This window comes from Hyaena hyaena, unplaced genomic scaffold (assembly GCF_003009895.1).
Source record: "Hyaena hyaena isolate Hyena2069 unplaced genomic scaffold, ASM300989v1 scaffold_295, whole genome shotgun sequence".
In the NCBI taxonomy this organism is placed as follows: Eukaryota; Metazoa; Chordata; class Mammalia; order Carnivora; family Hyaenidae; genus Hyaena; species Hyaena hyaena.
The window spans coordinates 264,594-283,665 of NW_024080928.1; the positions used below are offsets into that span (position 1 = coordinate 264,594).

Genomic DNA, 19,072 nt, shown 5'->3' on the forward strand with positions numbered 1-19,072 from the left:
TTATTTCTATAAGTTAAATTTTACTAAATACCTGGTAAATAAATGAATAACTTCTTATTTGCCTTTGAGAATGACAGACCACATTGTTATAAGTTCTGAGGCACACAACTTGATCAGATTTTAACATCTCTGAAATCAGGATGTGTGTTATAATTTATAGCTTGTCATGGTTTAATTGGCAGCACTTCCCCCCTATTAGTACATAAAATGCTTGTGATCAGTTACATCATTAATTTGATGAAATATGGTAATTCATTTTTCATAAGTCATTCTGATTTTTCCTTTTTAGTAATTTTTGCTTTTGACTTAAAGATAACTTTATGGAGATTTTGAGAAATGATTCTCTTAACAGCGTATGAGTGATTATAATTATGGTTTCTTAGCATTTATATCTTTAAAGCAAATGTTATAAAAATTTTATGTCTTATGAATTTTCAAATAAATTGTGAATTTTAAAAGAAGTTTTGAAGATTTACCTATGTGAACAGTAAAGCTGTTTTAGATATTACTATTAAAAAGTTAAATCCTTTTCAAATAAATAGAAACAGTTAAAATACAGTCTGATCGTTGGGTGCTTGCTTTAAGATCTGAAGTTGCACTAGCCTAGCCAGTGCATTTTCACTCTGTAGTGAAATGGCATGGGCAGTTAAATCTGGACTAAAGGATTGCCTGGTGATGGTAGAATTAAGTTGAATGGTTGTAGTAGCTGACTATGATAATAAGATTCGTCCATCTCCACCAACATGAGGGAGACTTGTTCTAGTTCCCTAGATTCTGTTCAAGACATATTTCCCATTTTCATCTCTCTTAAGTCCCTTTGTCGTAGATGTGTACAGGGTTTGCTTGTCTGTTAATGTTCTTGACATTTCTACAAACCTCAAGTTTTAATACATTTCATGTTGATTTTACTAATTAGATTGTCACAATATAACCTCAGTTTCTTGGGTACCTTGCTGTTGACTCTGTTCTGCCTCGCAGGAAATAGTTTTTTTGGCTAGAAAAGAGGATGAGTAACCCAAAAGATAGTGATGAATCTCATCACGATATACCAAAGAAGTGGAAGTGTGTGGCTATAAATGGCCAGAAAGCCTTGGACTGCTTGTGGTCTGTGTCCTTGCACTGAGTCCTCGTTTATGACAAAAAAGTAGCAATTCCTACTAGTTATTATTTGGAATGCTTAAGCCTGTAGTATTTTGCCAGTTAGGAAAGACATTCCAGAATCCTAGAAGAGGATTTAAATGTCTCCTAGGACTGAGGTCATTAGCTTTTAAATTTTAAGGTTTCTAGAATCTTTTCAGTTAATTTTCATTTACTTTTAAAGTTCTTATGTCCAGATCTTGTCTCCAGAAATTTTAAGCTTAAATTAAAATGTCTCAGGTGAAATTTTCTTTAAAAAGAGAAACATTTACAGACATCTTGGTGGCTTAGTCAGTTAAGCATCCGATTTCAGCTCAGGTCATGATCTGATGGTTTGTGAGTTCAAGCCTCCCATCAGATTCTGCGTTGATATTGTGGAGCCTGCTTGGGATTCTCTCTTTCTACCTCTCTGTCTTTGCCCCTCCTTCACTTGTACTTTCTCTCTCAAAATAATAAAAATTTAAAAAAAAGAGAGAAACATTTAAAAATACTTGTTGGGGAAATGGCTTGCTTATACTCTTGTGTTAAAAATATATAATATTGATTCTCTGTGTGTGTCTCATTGCATTTTTGCTGCAGAGTACTGTCACTTTAGGGTTCATTATTATAACAATCTAGTAAAACATTTTACTGATAACCAATGTAAATATAATAGAACTTTAATTTCTCTAAGAGTTATAGTTTGTATATGTGCCCCCTAATTGTTTATTTCTTTTTATTATAGGAGCCTATGGAGTTGTGCTTAAATGCAGACACAAGGTAAGACATAAGGTTTTTAAAAAGAAAATACTGTATATGTTTAACTGTTTAGAAATGAAGGTATTGTTCTGTGCATGTGGGTATATAATTAAAACTGTCTGGCTATGATAATGATGCTTACTAAAGTGAAATGAACATGTGAACCCAGAAAAAGGAGAGTGCTTTTCGACAATATTTATCATGATTAGGTAGTCATTAGTTTTTTGCAGTCATATGCTGTTTTTTCTCAACCAACCTATGTGTATAGGTGAAAAGATTCCTATTGGGAAGAGATAAAAGGTGACAGAGAAGAAATCAAGGTACTGACAGATTTATGTTGAGGCACTTAAGAGCAAGAAGGAGCATTCAGTCAGTATTTTTCACACAGAGCCAGTAACTTAGATTGCTTGATGGATCTGAATGCAGATTTTGAAAGGTAGTGGATTGTGTTTGGTTACCAAATAGGGCTTTGGATAATAGTGCATGATTATCATTACTGGTGTAGTTGATCACTCTTATATAGCCTTGAAATGGATCTTATGATATAGATTATTTGACTGTTAGGTTAATCACCAATTATTCCATGAAGTTATTTCAAGTTTTCCACAGCTCTTGCTCAGAGGTAAGTATGTTCTACTCAGAGACTAACTTTAAGGTGGCAAGTGTTGATGAAGCTCTAACAATTTTAAATATTAGGTTAAATATTTTTCTGTTATGATATACCTAGTCTGAGTATTAATATCTGGCCTCATGCTATTATGTGTATAATTTTGTTAAGACCAAAGTTTAAAGTTTTTTTGTGGTATTTTCTAATGGTTTAATTTATGTCTGAGATGAGCTTAACAATTTAGCCCAAGTCATTTAGTTAAATTCTCATGTCTCTTTTTCATAACATATATGTATGTGTGTATATGCGTAAATAAAGAGGATACCATTTTTACGTTTATTTTTTCTTTCCTGTTGTACAAAATGGTATGTTTTGGATTTAAAGCTTCATGGCAGTTGATGTACATTTGGAATTTAGACTATAAATCTCTTAATTTGCTTCACTGAATTTTCTATTCCTGAAGTTGAGTGTTCAAAGTATCTTATGTTGGCAATAGTTATCTGAAGATCTCTGCCAGCAAATCCTCAAAAACCTGGTTTGAATACCATAGTTTTTGATTTAGGATGATTAAGAACTTAAAATAATAAATGTAAATCACAATAAATTTAGCACCTTGAATACCTCATTAAGAAATATGACTGCGGTTGGAAATTAAACAAATGGAAAGCTCTCTAATGAATTGCTATACTGTTAATGAGTTGCCTTGAGTTATAATAAATTTCTGAAGCTTTAAAAAAATAAAATTCCTTGATGAATACTACTCAAGGGAAATAGGTTGTTCGTTTCCAAGTTAAATTTGACTCTTTCATGAACACAGTACTTCCTCTTATACCATGGCTCTGTTTATACAGCATAGATAATGGAAGCTTCAGTTCTTAATTTTAATCTTTGAGTTTTAAAATTGAAAGATTTCTGATACATAATGCAAATCTTCCAACAGTATTTTCTCTCAGTCTCAGTCACACTTCTTCCTGTGACTATTTCCCCTGTGCTTTTTTTTTTTTTTTTTTACCTTATCTAAGCTGTCTTTATGCCTTTTATGTAAAAAGAAACTTTATTACTTGAATATATCCAACTAATACATCTTTTTATCTTCCCAAATGTCTGGTTTACTCATTTGTGAAGATATGCTTGTTACCTGTGCCTGGTTCTCATAATACACACTGTTAGTGCCAGCAAGATGGGCCCAGAGTGAAAGTAGATGAAGACAGGTCTCTCTGCTCTTGGGAAGCCAACTCTTAATGTTAACTCGGATCTAGGACACTATGAGTTATGAGGATGAATAAACCATAGTTTTCTTTCTCTTGTATGGCTTATGGTCTGAAGAGGTAGAAGAATAGATACTTACAAAAAATAACCCATGAGGTTGTTGCAAATGACATTGCATCTAAAACATATCATTTTATTGTCCTTCGCTAAATGAGAGACTCACAGACTAGCTCTTAGTATTGTTGTTTTTTCCTTTCATGCATCTGAAAAGATACTGCTGGATGGAAAATGTAAAGCATGAATTAGTGCCTAACTCAGAGTAACATAAAACTCTATTTTAGAATCTGCATCTGTTTAGTCATTAGACTTGTTATAGGTATATCCTTTTTTTGGCTAGAATCAGACCTTTGAATCTTTACCCCATTATCCAAAAATAGGGAATTTGATGATTCTAAGGTTTACCCTTTAGGATCAATCAAATGGATTACTACAGAATCTCATGTTATAGTTAAAAATGGGTATCATCTTCCCTGTTGTATCCATTATATGTAAAATAATCATGCCTGTATATTTTGCCTAGCTTTTACAAATTTAGGGAAATGTTTATAAATCAGGTCTGTGTGATTATGTTTGCATAGGTATGCGTGATCACTTCTGCATAAATTTGATCTCTTTCGGAGAGAGTTGGCTATGGGTGTATATACAATTAAATAATTCCTAGCACATTATATATTTGAACAAGTATGAAAGAGAGTTACTGTTTTAATCTGGGTACTATTGCAAGAAATTTAGAGGTCATGTTTATAAACAAATGTATCTTGTCTTTTGTGAACACAGTATGATGTTGGGCTATTCCAGGCCAAAGACCATACTTCTTAATTTACTGAAATGCTGCCCAGTTAAAGAAGAAAAATGTAACTGTGTTCTGTTTTCCACAGCTTCTGTTTATTGTATATGTGCACATTGACATGTATATGAAAACTCTTAGCAATAAGTGTTAGGCTACTTACGGCACCTCAGGACTACTCAGGTTCTGGTTTGGACCTTTGCTCTCCAGATATGCATTGCTCATTTTCTTTTTATTTGCATGTCTGCTTTGAAGTGCTTATGAGAGGGGAGGCATGTTTTATAGCATACTCTTCTTTGCATAAGCTCAAAGAGGTCATGCTTAAAACAAAGTAGGGAAAGTGGAATGGAGTGACGTAGGGAGATGTTATTAGAACTGGAGATGAGAGATTGTGCAACCTGTTTGAGAGAGGTTGGAGGGCAATGCTAACTGATCCTAGGACAGGGAAGTACTGATTCATATATTTCCTTTCCTGTGGCTAGGGTTGACATAGGAGAAATTTTTGTTTGTTTTGAAGTAGTAGGTGACATGTTCTTGGGATAGCTGGTTATACAAAGCCATGAAGAATCCAGTGTTGGGGTAGAGCCTATAAGTATTTAATAAGTAATAAAGTGGACTTAAATTACAGAACCAAAAATGAAAGACACTCTCTACAGAGCCATTACAGAGTACCAGGTTCCTATAGAAGGATTAGAAATGATCCCAAGGGTTTGTGGTAAACTGAAAAATCATTGGTATTATTTATCTGACTGAAAAACTTATAAAGGGTATAATACAAGTTTAGAAGGAGAAATAATGAGTTTTGGATTTTATTAAAAAAAGTAAAATGGCAGCAGAATACCAAACCTGATAATAACTACCACATACTGAGCATCTAACACATGCTGGTTAACTCTGCTAAGTGTCTTACATTTCTCCCTACAGCATTTCTACTCTTATACCCATTTTACAGATAAGAAAGCTGGGGCATTAGAGACATTAGGTGTAGGCCAAGATTTTGCAGCCGAGAAGTGGTAGAACCAGGTTTTGGTCTCATGCTAGAAATTGCTAACTTGAACATGAACTAGATGGAACTGTGCAATGTTACGGACCTTCCAAGCGGGAGTGCAGAGTAGACTTGAGGGCATGCTTAGTCTTACTGAAAGGAGAGGAAAGCACACTTCTAGAAAGCAAGGAAGAAAGATTTTGTAAAATGGTATTCACTAACAGTGTAAAAATCCATAAAAAGATCCATGATGATAAGGATTGAGGGGTGGGAAAGTCCATTTCATTTAACATTGCTGTTTACTAATGACCTCTTTAAGTGAAATGGTACATTGAAGCCAGAGGTTAAGGAGAGAGTAGGCAGAGAAAATCTGGATTGTGTCATTTTCCCTTTTGAGAGTTGAGAAATTGAGATTGAGAGTACTAGGAGTAATAGTTGTGATTAAATAATCACTAGTCAGCAGAGGTGTCTGGGTGGCTTAGTCAGTTAAGCATCCGACTTTGGCTCAGGTCATGGTCTCATGGTTTGAGAGTTCGAGCCCCACATCGGACTCACTGATGTCAGTGGAAAGCCCACTTTGGATCCTCTGTCTCCATTTCTCTCTGTCCCTCCCCATCTCATGCTCTCTCTCTCTCTCTTTTTTCCTTTTTCAGATTAATTGTTTTCCACCAAAAAGCTGAATATGATTTGGTCACTTAAAAAAAAAACGAACTATTTTAAGAAGATACTTGAGGAAAAGTCCATGAACCATCGCCAGTTTAACAGATTATTTGTAGTGCACCATCTAAAACCACACAGTTATTTTCTACTTAAAAAAAGGAAACATTTTTTCAGTTTTTTTCCACATTAAACAAGTCTTCAATTATGTTTTAGATTTAAGTTTTACATGTGAATTGAGGTTTTTAAATTTTTTTTTAAATGTTTGTTTATTTTGAGAGAGAGAGAGAGAGAGAGAGATAGAATCCCAAGCAGGCTCTGCAGCTGTCAGCACAGAGCCTGATGCAGAGCTCCAACCCGCAAACTGTGAGCTCATGACTATGAGTTGGACACTTTTAACTGACTGAGCCACCTAGGTGCCCCTAAATTGAATTTTTAGAACAAAACTTAGATGAATCAACAATGGGAAACTGAATATACGGGACTAATTATTTTCTTTGTCATTACTTTCCTCCTTATTTAAATAATAGTAAGATGTGGGTTCTTCTTGTCTATAAAGTTTCTAGCATTTGAAGAAAATTAGAGAGAGGTTTGGGTTTTTAATAAAGATTGTAAGAAGCTGGGAATATTTCAGTATTGATTATTTCACCATAATAATTTTTTAAAGTAATCACACTTCCCCAAATGACTTGAATTTATTGCGGGTTATGGAGATTGACAAGATGCCAATGTTAAAGTGGACTTTGGGTCAGGAACAAAGATAATAGGAATCATCAGTGTAGGAAGACCTTTTCTGTCTACTCTTAAAGAGGCACTTATATAGAACCGTTACTTCTCTGTGGTTTCCTCTCGACCTATTTTTTCTTGCTCATCAATTAATTGTAGAAAATTTTCTGGAACACTACAAAAGTCTTACCAAAATCATACTTCTGTGTATTATAATATTTTGCATTTCATATTCTGCTAGTCCTTTTATATAGGACAAACTACCTATGTTTTTGTTGCCTTGGTATCAATAAGAGAAATAATGGCTTCTGTGCCAATTTCTAGCTGAGTCTAACTTCTTCCAGGAACTAAAAGAATTTTGAACTTTTACCAGCTTCGTGGTTATATTTATCCTCATCATCCTAGATTTGTTTTGTTTGTATGTTTGTTTGTTTTTTAGTAAATGGGATAAGGAAATGGCCATGTTAGAACTGGCCAGTACTAACTATGCATGCATTGTCTACCCAGAAGACTGTAGCTCATTCATCTTTCACACAGTGACTCAACTCCTAAATGATTTGTCCATCCCTCCCACACACACTTCTCCACCCCCGAACTAGAGAATGAGTTGGCTGGGACACTAGATGGACTTTTAAAGTTTTCTTTTCTGCTAATTGTAAAAACATAATTAGTTCAAAAAAAAAGAATGTTCTATACCTTCTTCAGATGAGTAATTTCATTAGTCTTTGATACATCCCTGTGCTTAAGGGATTTATATTAGCTCTTTAATGCAAGTTTTCAAAACTTCAGGAGCAAAAATGAAAGTGAATAATTTTTTTTACACAGCCTTGAAATATGTATTCACTGGTAATACAAGAAAAGGAATGGTTCAACAAATGCCCATATGGTGGATACTTTTAGGTAGTTAAGCATAACTATCAATTGTTGAAATCAGTAACTGGAAAGTAGTACACAGTGATCTATTTCTATATAAATAGTAACCCAACCCTGAAATACTATTAGAAGCTACAGTTTACATTTTCCAATGCTTTTGAGCTTTACTCTTTCTCAATTTAAATGTTTGTTTCATATGTTAAAGCCTTTTAATTTTAAAACATCCAATTAAAAAAATTTCCTTGTACCTCGTGTACTGAAAGCACTGTGTTCTAGGTATGGCATTATAAAGTAAAATTCAATCAAATATTTGTTTAAGAAAAATCTATTGCATGCCCACAAAATGTCAGGTACTCTGCTTGGAACTGGCTCTGTAGAAATCAATAAGTAATTCCTATTTTTGAGGAATTTAGTCTAGTATTTATAAATCAACAAATGCAAGATCATGTTTTCTTCTGCCAGGAAGCTTAACACATAACTTGGGAGAGGATAATTTGAGAGAAGATTATAGTGGAAATGATAACGTGAAACCTTCTTTCCCATTTTTCAATAAATTCTTCATTGAAGCCTGCTGAGGAAAAAAGTTATGTCAATTGTAAAGGAGCAACAAAAAATAAATCAGTATTTCCCAGAACCCCATAAAATGACTACCAATCAATTGGGAATCACTTAGGAAGTTGCGCTATTAGTTGAGGACAACTGAATAAGAATGGTACCTGTGGGAAGTTTTGTTTACTTCTGAGTGCCAGAGGGCCCAGAATCCTAGGTGGAGTATTGATGGATTGTGGAACCTTCACCAAATGGTACAATTGAAACTTGATCCATGTGGCCCAGGCCGTTTCCTTCAGGACCACTGTATTAGGGTGGGCAGGAGTGCCTACCCTGACAGTGTAGATCTGGAGTTGGCAAACTTCTGCCCATGCGCCAAATGTGGCCCACTGCCTAGTTTACAAATAAAATCGTGTTGGAACACAGCCACACTCATTTGTTTCTGTGTTCCTGTGCTTTTGTACTAAAATAATAATAGTTGAGTAGTTGCGACAGAGACTATATGACTTACACAGCCTAAAATATTTATTGTGGCCCTTAACAGAAAAAGCTGGCTGACTCCGGATACTGAACAAGCCCTAACTGGAAAAATACGGTGGAGACTGCATAGTGGCTTCAGTGCATCATCCATCTCAATTTCTATTTGTCTCTTTGCCCTTTGTGCTTTTGAAGCCTGAGGAATGGAGTTAATAAAGTGTGGGACTTCCACTGAAAATTGCCTTTCCCTGGAGCTGGGCTTGGGTAAATTGTTTGGATGGCTGGGTAGGAAATTTTGTATTGGTTACCTCTCATATTTCAGCTGTCAGAGAAGTGAACTTTGCTAGGGACTGGGCATACAGAGACACTGTATTTACCCTGACTACATCCCATCACTGGCCAGAATAACTCTTTTCATCCAAAGATGAATACAAAGAATAAAAGTCTTCACTGAGACTATGAAAGAATACTTGAGTTTAAGAGAAAGAGATTCTCACAAATATGAACAGTAAAATTCTTAGGAGACTAAAACCATGAGGTATCTTCCTAAAATAATTCAAGTGAAAATAAATGAGAAGGAATAGTAGTAATTTCTATTTCAAGTAACTGTTGACTTCTAGGCATTATGGTAGATGCTTTATTTTCATTATTTTAAATCTTCCTAACAACTATAAATTAATATTACCTTCTTTTTACATGGGGGAAATTGAATCTCAAATAGGTTAATTTCCTGAAGGTCATACAAGTTAGGAAGTGGAAGAGCCTGGAATTAAGCCACTTTTTAGGTCCATCATTTTTAAAAATTTGAGGTAAAATTGGCATAACATAAAATCAATCATTTTAAAGTATACAGGTCAGTAGCATTTAGTACCTTCACAGTGTTGTGCAATCACTGCCTCTGTCAAGTACAAACATTTTTTTGAGTACGACCTAAAAAAAAAAAAAAGCCCACAAAAACCTCGTGGGGCACCTGGGTGACTCAGTCGGTTAAGCTTCAGACTCTTGATACCAGCTCAGGTCACGATCTTAGGGTTTGTGAGATAGGACCCCACAGTGGGCTCTGCGCTGACAGCACGGGAGCCTGCTTGGGGTTCTCTCTCCCCCCTCTCCTTCTGCCACTTCCTTCTGGTTCTCTCTGTGTCTCAGAATAGATAAATAAACATTAACAAAAATTTTTAAAAAGAAAAGAAAACCTTGTGCCCATTAAGTACCCATTCTTCAATGTCTCCTCCTCCCCATCCCTGGTAATCATCAATCTCCTTTCTATATCTATGGATTTACCTATTCTGGACATTTCCTATAAATGGGATCACATACAATGTGTGACCTTTGAAGTTTGCCTTCCTTCACTTAGCATAATGTTTTTGAGATTCATCCATATTGTAGCATATATATGTACTTCATTCCTTTTTATGACTGAATAATATCCCATTGTGTGAATGTATCACATTTTGTCTATCCATTCATCTGTCAGTGGACATGTGGGTTGTTTCTACCTTTTGACTATTGGGAACAGTGCTGCTGTGAACTTTCATGTACAAGTTTTGTTTAAATTCCGGTTTTTAATTCTTTGTGGGTATATTATACCTAAGAGTGGAAGTACTAGGTAATATGGGAGTTCTATGTTCAACTTTTTGAGGAGCTGCAAAACTCTTTCCACCATGGCTGTGCCACTGTACTTTCCCACCAGCAATTTGAAAGTGTTCCAATTTCTCCATATCCTTGCCAACACTTGTGTTCTTTTTATTGTTGTTGTTGTTGTCGTTGTTGTTGTGGCGGCCATCTTAGCTGACATAAAGTGGTAGCATATTGTGTATTTGATTTGCAAGTCCATAATGATTCATGATGTTGAGTTTATTTTCTTGTGCTTGTTGGACATTTACCTATTTTCTTTGGAAAATTGTCTGTTCAAGTTCTTTGCCCATTTTTAAGCTGGGTTTTTATTGTTTAGTTGCAAGAGTTCTTTATATATTCTGGATATAAGTCCTTTATTAGAGATGTGGTTTCAAGTAGTTTTTTCTCAATCTGTAAGTTGTCTGTTTACTTGATAGTGTCCTTTGCATAAAAGTTTTTAGTTTTGATGAGGTCTAGCTTATCTATTTTTTCCTCTTTTGCTCATGTTTTTGAAACCACTGCCAATTTCAAGGTCATGGATGGCTTATGCTTTTTAAAAAGTTAACAGTATAATTTTAGCTCTTATATTTATGTGATTAATCAATTTTGAGTTAATTTTTATATGTGGTATGAGATCGGGGTCCAACTTCATTCTTTTGGATGTTGGATATGCAGTTGTCTCAACACCATTTTTTGAAGAGACCGTTTTTTCCCCTGTTTATTGCCATCCTTGTTGAAAATAAATTGACCATCAGTGTATGAGTTTATTTCCAGACTCTCAGTTTTATTCCATTGGTCTATGTGTCTATTCTTATGCCAGTTCCATACTGCTTTGATTACTGTGGATTTGTAGTAAGTTTTGAATCAGTAAGTATGAACCTACTAACTTTTTTTCTTCTTTTTTCAATACTATTTTGGTTATTGAGGGACCCTTGCAATTCCATATGAATTTTAGGATTAGCTTTTCCATTTCTGAAAAATAGGCCATTGGAATTTTGATAGGGATTCCACTGAATCTGTGAATTACTTTGCATAGTATTGTTACCTTAACAGTATAAATTTTTCCAATCTGTGAACATAAGACCTTCTCTTTATTTAAGTCTTTAACTTCTTTCATCAGTACTTTGTAGTTTTCAATGTATTAGTCTTTTACATGCTTGATTACATTTATTCCAAGGTATTTATTCATTTGGATGCTCTTTATTTTAAGTTTGTTTATGTATTTTTTGAGAGAGAGAGAGAGAGAGAGAGAGAGAGAGAGAGAGAGAGATGGCTGGGGAGTGGGGCAGAGAGAGACAGAGACAGAGAATCCCAAACAGGCTCGATGCTATGAGCGTGGAGCCCCATGTGGGGCTTGAACTCATGAACCATGAGATCATGACCTGAGCTGAAATCACAAGTTGGATGCTTAACCTACTCAACCACCCAGGTGCCCCTGGATGCTATGAATGGAATTGCTTCCTTAATTTCCATTTTGGATTGTCAGTTGCTAGTATACAGAAATACTACTGATTTTTTTAATTATTGTGGTAAAATATGTATAACAAAATTTGTCATTTTAACCATTTCTAAGTGTACAGTTCAATGGCATCAATTGCATTCAGTGTTGTGTAACCATCACCAATATATTTCCAGTTTTCTTTATCATGCACAAAAGAAACTGTAGCAATTAAGCAGTCACTCCCCCATTACCCCTTACCCCCAGCACCTAGTAACTTCTAATCTGCTTTCTGTCTCTGTAGTTTTGCCTATTTTACATATTCCATAAGTGGAATAATACAATATTTGTCTTTTTGTGTCTGGCTTCTATTACTTAGCATAATGTTTTCAGAGTTCATTCATGTTGTAGTATGTGTCAGATGTCAGAACTTCATTCCTTTTTATAGCTGGATAATATTCCGTTGTGTGTGTATACCACATTCTTTTGTTGATGGACACTTGAATTGTTTCCACTTTTGGCTAATGTGAATAATGCTCCTATGAACATTCACATACAAGTATCTGAGTCCTTCTTCTTAATTCTTTTGTATATATACCTAGGAGTAGAATTGTGGGTCAAATGTAATTATGTGTCTAAAATTTTGTAGACTATTGGATCTTGTGTTTTGATTTTTTTATCCTACAATTATGCTGAATTTGTTAGCTCTAATGTGTGGATTCTTTTGGATTTTCTCTATATAATTATATCATCTGTGGACGAGAGCAGTTTCATTTCTTCCTTTTTAAAAATTTATTTACTTATTTTTCTTTTTCTTAAGTTTATTTATTTTGAGAGAGAAAAAGAGAGCGCACAGGTGTGGGAGGAGCAGAGAGAGAGGGAGAGAGAAAGAGAGAGAGAGAATCCTAAGCAGGAACTGTCAGCAAAGAGCCCGATGTGGGGCTTGAACTCATGAACTGTGAGATCATGCCCTGAGTGAAAATCAAGAGTTGGCATGCTTAACAGACTAAACCACACATGCATGCAATTTTTATTTTTTAAAATATTTTATTTTTAAATAATCTTTACACTCAACATGAAGCTCAAATTCACAACTCACAAGATCAAGAGTCACATGTTCTACTGACTGAGCCAGCCAGTTGCCCCTGTTTTTTCCTTTTTAATCTGGACACTTTTTATTTCTTTGTCTTGCCTAGTTGTTTTGGCTAGAATTTTTAGTACAATGCTACTAAGTGGCAAAAATGAACATCTTTGCCTTGTTTCTGATCTTGAAGAGAGAAGTCTTTCAGTCTTTTACCATTGAGTATGCCTGATGTTAGCTGTGGATCTTTCATAAACGTGCTTTGTCAGGTTGAGGAAATCGCATTCTATTTATTGTCTGCTTGTCCATCATGGATATGGTGTGTAGGGTAAAGTAAGTAGGCAGTTTAAAATGTGCATCATGCTCCTATCACAAAGTTATCTACCTCCTTTATCAAGTCTTTCCATGGTTGCTTTAAGTTTTCCACTAATTGCTGAGTTCTAGAAACTTTGATTCTAACACTTTTTGCCAGCTCATTATTTGTTTCTGTGAAAAGATGGAGTCCTAGATTTCCCTATTTTGCCATGTTTGGTGATAATCACCTTGAGTAAGATACATGTTTTGCACATATTTTCTCCCAATCATTGACATCCAACTTACTAATTTTTTTGGTGGATTATTCTTTTGGCATTGTATCTAAAATGACATCACCAAAGTCAAGAATCACCTAGCTTTTGTAGGTTATCTTTGAGAACTTTTGTGATTTTGTACTTAGGTCTATGATTCACTTTAAATTAAGTTTTGTGACACTTAAAGGTTTGTGTCTAGACTCTTTATTTTACATATGGATGTCCAGCACAATTTGTGGAAAAGACTTTTTTCCCCCATTGGATTGCTTCTGCTTCTTTATCAAAATCAGTTGTATTTGTGTTGAGTCTATTTTTGGACTCTGTTCTGTTCCATTGATTTATGTGTTGTCCTTCACCTATCATGCCATCTTGATTATTATAGTTTTATATTAAGTCTTAAAATCAGGTGGTGTCAGTTCTACAACTTTGTTTTTCTTTTTCAATTTTGTGTTAACTATTCTGTGTCTTTTGCCTTGCCATGTTACTCTTATTTTTATTAAAAAATTTTGTTAATGTTTTATTTTTGAGAGATGGTGGAGGAGGGACATAGAGAGAGAGGGAGACACAGAATCTGAAGCAGGTACTAGGCTCCGTGCTGTCAGTACAGAGCCTGACTTGCGGCTCAAACTCACGAACCATGAGATCATGACCTCAGCCAAAGTCAGATGCTTAACCAACTGAGCCACCCAGGCGCCATCCACGTTACTTTTAAAATCAGTTTGTTGGCATCCACAAAATAGCTTACTGGAATTGGGATCACACTGAATCTATAGATCAGGTTGAGAAGAAATGACATCCTAATACTGAATATTCTAATGCATGAATGCAGCATATCTCCCCATTTATTTAAATCTTTGATTTCTTTCAACATAGCTATGTAGAGTTTCGCATAACAGATCTTGTAAATCTTGTGTTAGGTTTATACCTCAGTACTTTTGTATGTGTGATAATGTAAATGGTATTATTTTAAATTTTTATTTCTAATTGTTCATTGCTGGTATGTGGGAAAGCAGTTGATTTTTGTATATTACCCTTGTAACTTGTGACTTAGCTAGAACTGTTTATTAGTTGCAGCACTTTTTCCATTGTAGGTGTTTTGAGATTTTCTTCATGGACAAGCCTATCATCTGTGAACAAAACAGTTTATTTTTTCTTTCCCAATCTGTATACCTTTCATTTCCTTTTCTTGTCTTATTGTATTAGTTATGACTTCCAATAAAATGTTGAATAAAAGTGATGAGAGAGGTCATCCTTATCTTATTCCTGAGCTTAGTGGGAAGGCATGTGGTTTCTTACTGTTAAGTATGATGTTAACTGTAGGATTTTTGTAGATGTTCTTTATTAAGTTGAGGAAGTTCTTCTATTCCTAGATTACTAAGAGTTTTTATCACAAATGAGTTTGGGGTTTGTCATTGCTTTTCTGCATCAATTGATATGATGATGTGACATTTCTATTTTAGCTCACTGATGATAGTAAATTATATGAATTGATTTTAGAATGTTGAGCTAGCCTTGCATGCCTCGGACAAATCCCACATTGTCATGGTGTTTCATTCTTTTTATACATTACTGTATATGGTTTGCTAATATTTGTTGTTTTTTTAAAACTTTTTTTAATGTTTTATTTATTTCTGAGAGAGAGAGAGAGAGGGAGACAGCGTGAGCAGGGGAGGGTCAGAAAGAGAGGGAGACACAGAATCTGAAACAGGCTCCAGGCTCTGAGCTGGCAGTCAGCACAGAGCCCGATGTGAACCCACGAACCCGTGAACCATGAGATCATGACCTGAGCTGAATTCGGATGCTTACCCGACTGAGCCACCCAGGCGCCCTGCTTTACTAATATTTGTTGAAGATTTCTACATCTATGTTCATGAGAGATACTCACCTGTAGCTTATCTTTCTTTTAATGTTTTTATCTGGTTTTGGTATTAAGGTAATACTGGCCTCATGGAGTGAGTTAAGAAGTATTCCTCCACTTCTAGAAGAGAGAGATTTTTCTGGAAGAGACTGTAGAAAATTAGTATAATCTCTCTTTAAATGTTCAGTAGAAGTCACCAGTGAAATTATCTGGATATGGGGCTTTTGTTTTAGAAGGTTATTATTGATTGAGTTTCTTCCATACATATAGGCCTATTCAGACTATCTTTTATTCCTTGGATAAATGTTGATTGTATCTTTCAAGGAATTGGCCCATTTACCTAAGTTACCAAATTTACGGGTATAGATTTATTCATAATATTCCTTTATTATCCTTTTAAAGTCCATGTGATTGGTAGTGATGACTCTTCTTTCATTTCTGTTATTAATAATTTTTTCTTTTTCTTGGTTAGCTTGGCTAGAGGTTTATCAATTTACTGCTCTTTTAAAAGCGTCAGCTTTTATTTTTATTGATTTTCACTGGTGAGTTTCTGTTTTAAATTGCATTGATTACTTCTGTTATTTTTATTATTCTTTTTTTCTTGCTTTAGGCTTAAGTTATCCCTCTTTGTCTTATTTCCATAAAAAAAGATTAGTTACTGATTTTATTTTTTAAAATTCTTATTTATTTTCTTACTTACTGATTTTAGGTCTGTTTTCTTTTCTAATGTGTGCATTCCATGCTGTAAATTTTTTTCTGTATGCTGCTTTTGCTGTATCACATAGTTTTGTTTTATACTGTCATTTTCATTTAGTTCAAAATATTTTAAAATTCTTCAACATTTCTTTTTGACCTGTGTGTTTTTTATTTTTATTTTTATTTTTATTTTTCTGTAAGTGAGCTCTACATGAGTGTACATGAGTGGGGTTTGCACTCATGACCCTTAAATCAAGAGTCGCTTACTCCACTGACTGAGCCAGCCAGGCACCACCAACTTGTGTTACTTAGAAATGTTTTGTTTAATCTCTAAATATTTTGGGATTTTCCAGCTTTGTGTTATTAAATTCTAGTTTAATTCCATTGTATTGAGAGAGTATACTTTGTATGATTTTTATGCTTTAAAATTTGGTATGTTTTATGGCTCAGAATTTGGTCCACTTTGGTGAATTCTTGATGTAAGCTTGAGAAGAATATGTATTGTGCTGCTGTTGGAAGAAGTATTACATAAATATCTAGTAGATCTAGTTAGTTGATGATGCTGTTCAGTTCACCTATATCCTTACTCAGTTTTTATATGCAGGATCTGCCCGTTACTGAAAGTTGGGGGAGGGTGTGTTGAAGTCTCCAACTATAATGATGGATTTGTCTATTTTTCCTTGCAGTTCTGTAAGTATTTGTCTCATGAATTTTGATGTCCTCTTGTTTGGTGCATATGCGTATTAAGGAGTGTTATGTCTTCTTGGAGAATGTATCATTTTGTAATGTTCCTCTTTATTCCTGATGATTTTCTTTGTTCTGAAATATGCTTTGTGTAAAATTGATATAAGTATTCCAGTTTTCTTTAGATTAGTGTTAACTTGATATACCTTTTTGTATCCCTTTGCTTTTCACCTGTCTTTTTATTTAAAGTGGCTTTTAGGGGCGCCTGGGTGGCTCAGTCGGTTAGGCGTCCGACTTCGGCTCAGGTCATGGTATCATGGTTTGTGGGTTCGGGCCCCGCGTCGGGCTCTGTGCTGACAGCTAGCTCGGAGCCTGGAGTCTGTTTTGGATTCTGTGTCTCCCTCTCTCTCTGACCCTCCCCTGCTCACGCTCTCTCTCTCTCTCTCTCAGAAATAAATAAAAACATTTAAAAAAAAAAAGTGGCTTTTAAAAATCCATTCTCACAATCTCTTTTAATTGGTATATTTAGGCCATTCACATTTAAGGTGATTATTAATATATTTGGATCAATATGAACATTTTTTGTAACTTTTTTGTTTGTTACACTTTTTTTTATTAAAAAAATTTATTTTTTTAGTAATCTCTACAAGATCAAGGGGTCATGAGCCAGCCAGGCAACCCTCTCTCTCTCTTTTTTTTTTTTTAAACAAAAACATTTCTTTCTTTTTCTTCCTTCTGGTTTTAATGGACTGTTTAATTATTCTGTTTTCTCTCTTGTCTTAGCGTGTCCATTATCCTTCTTTAAAAAAGAGTTTTAAAAAAGAGTTAGCGATGCCTGGGTGGCTCAGTCAGTTAAGCATCCTGCTTCAGCTCAGGTCATGATCTCACAGTTTGTGAGTTTGAGTCCCACATCGGGCTCTTTGCTGTCATCACAGAGCCTGCTTTGGATCCTCTGTCTCCCTCTCTCTCTGCCTCTTCCCCACTCACGCTCTCCTGCTCTCTTTCTCTCTCAAAAATAAATATTTAAAAAAAAAAAGATTTTTAGTCATTGCCCTAGAGTTTGCTGTATACATTTACAACTTCTCTATGTCTGCTCTCAGATAACTGTATTCTGCTTCTCAGGCAGTATGTCTACCTTAAACTAGAATTTTCTGAATTCCTCCCTCCCATCCTCCTATAACATTGCTGTCATTCATTCATTTTACTTATCTGTATGCTATAATCAGTGAATACACTGTTACTATTCTTACTTTTAATGGGTATCTATTTTTAAAAAATGTTTATTTCTTTTTGAGAGATACAGAGCACAAGAGGGGGAGGGCCAAAGGGAGAGGGAGACACAGAATCTGAAGCAGGCTCCAGGCTTTGAGCTGTCAGCACAGAGCCCAATGCGGGGCTTGAACTCATGAACCAACGAGATCATGACCCTGAGCCGAAGTCAGATGCACAACCAACTGAGCCACTCAGGTGCCCTTGAATGGTTATGTATGAATTAAGAATAGGAAAAACACATTTTATTTTGCCTTCATTTATTCCTTCTCCAGTGCTCTTATTTTGTGTAGATTTGACTTTGTGACTTGTATAATTTTCCTTCTCTAAAGAACTTTTTAAAAGTTTTTACTAGGCTGGTATACTGTTGTTGTTGTTTTAAATTTTTTAAATGTTTATTTTTTAAGTGACAGAGCATGAGTGGGGGGAGGGGCAGAGAGAAAGAGGTAGTGAGAGAGGGAGTCACAGATTCCAAAGCAGTCTCTAGGCTCTGAGCTGTCAGCACAGAGCCCAGCGTGGGGCTCGAATTCATGAACCATGAGATCATGACCCGAGCCAAAGTTGGATGCTTAACAGACTCAGCCACCCAGGCGTGCCAGAGTTGATCCACTGTTAAAAAAATTCCCTCAGTTTTGGTTTATCTGAAAAAGTATTTCTCCTTCACTTTTGAAAGATTATTTCAATGAATAATATTTTTTAAATCTCAGCACTTTAAATATCTCACTTTATGGCTTCTGAAAAAAGTTGGATGTACTTCTTATCCTTGTTCCCTGTAGGTAAGATACTTTTTCCCCCCTCTGGCTTTTTTCATGATTTTCTCTTTATGTTTGTTTTTTATGTAGTTTGAATATGATGTAGTTTAGGTGTAGATTTTTTGGTTTTTATCTTGCTAGGTCTGCTCTGAACTTTTTGATGTGTAATGGTTTGGTATCATTAATTTTGGAAGATTTTTGGCCATTATTCCTTCAAATATTTCTTCTCCTTTGTCTTATTCTTTTCCTTATGGTATTCTGGTTATACCTTTTATAATAGGTCTGTAGTTCTTAGATGTTCTGTTC

General features: G+C 35.1%; 1 protein-coding gene across 6 annotated transcripts in view; it reads left to right on the forward strand.

Moving 5' to 3' along the window:
• Nucleotides 1-19,072, forward strand: part of CDKL5 (cyclin dependent kinase like 5) — a 213,767-nt gene that overhangs the window by 75,026 nt on the left and 119,669 nt on the right. For all 6 annotated transcript variants that reach the window (XM_039247375.1, XM_039247367.1, XM_039247370.1 and 3 more), the window contains exon 3: nucleotides 1,862-1,896. In XM_039247375.1, coding sequence (XP_039103306.1) covers nucleotides 1,862-1,896 — 35 coding nt within the window. The remainder of the gene's footprint in view (nucleotides 1-1,861; nucleotides 1,897-19,072) is intronic.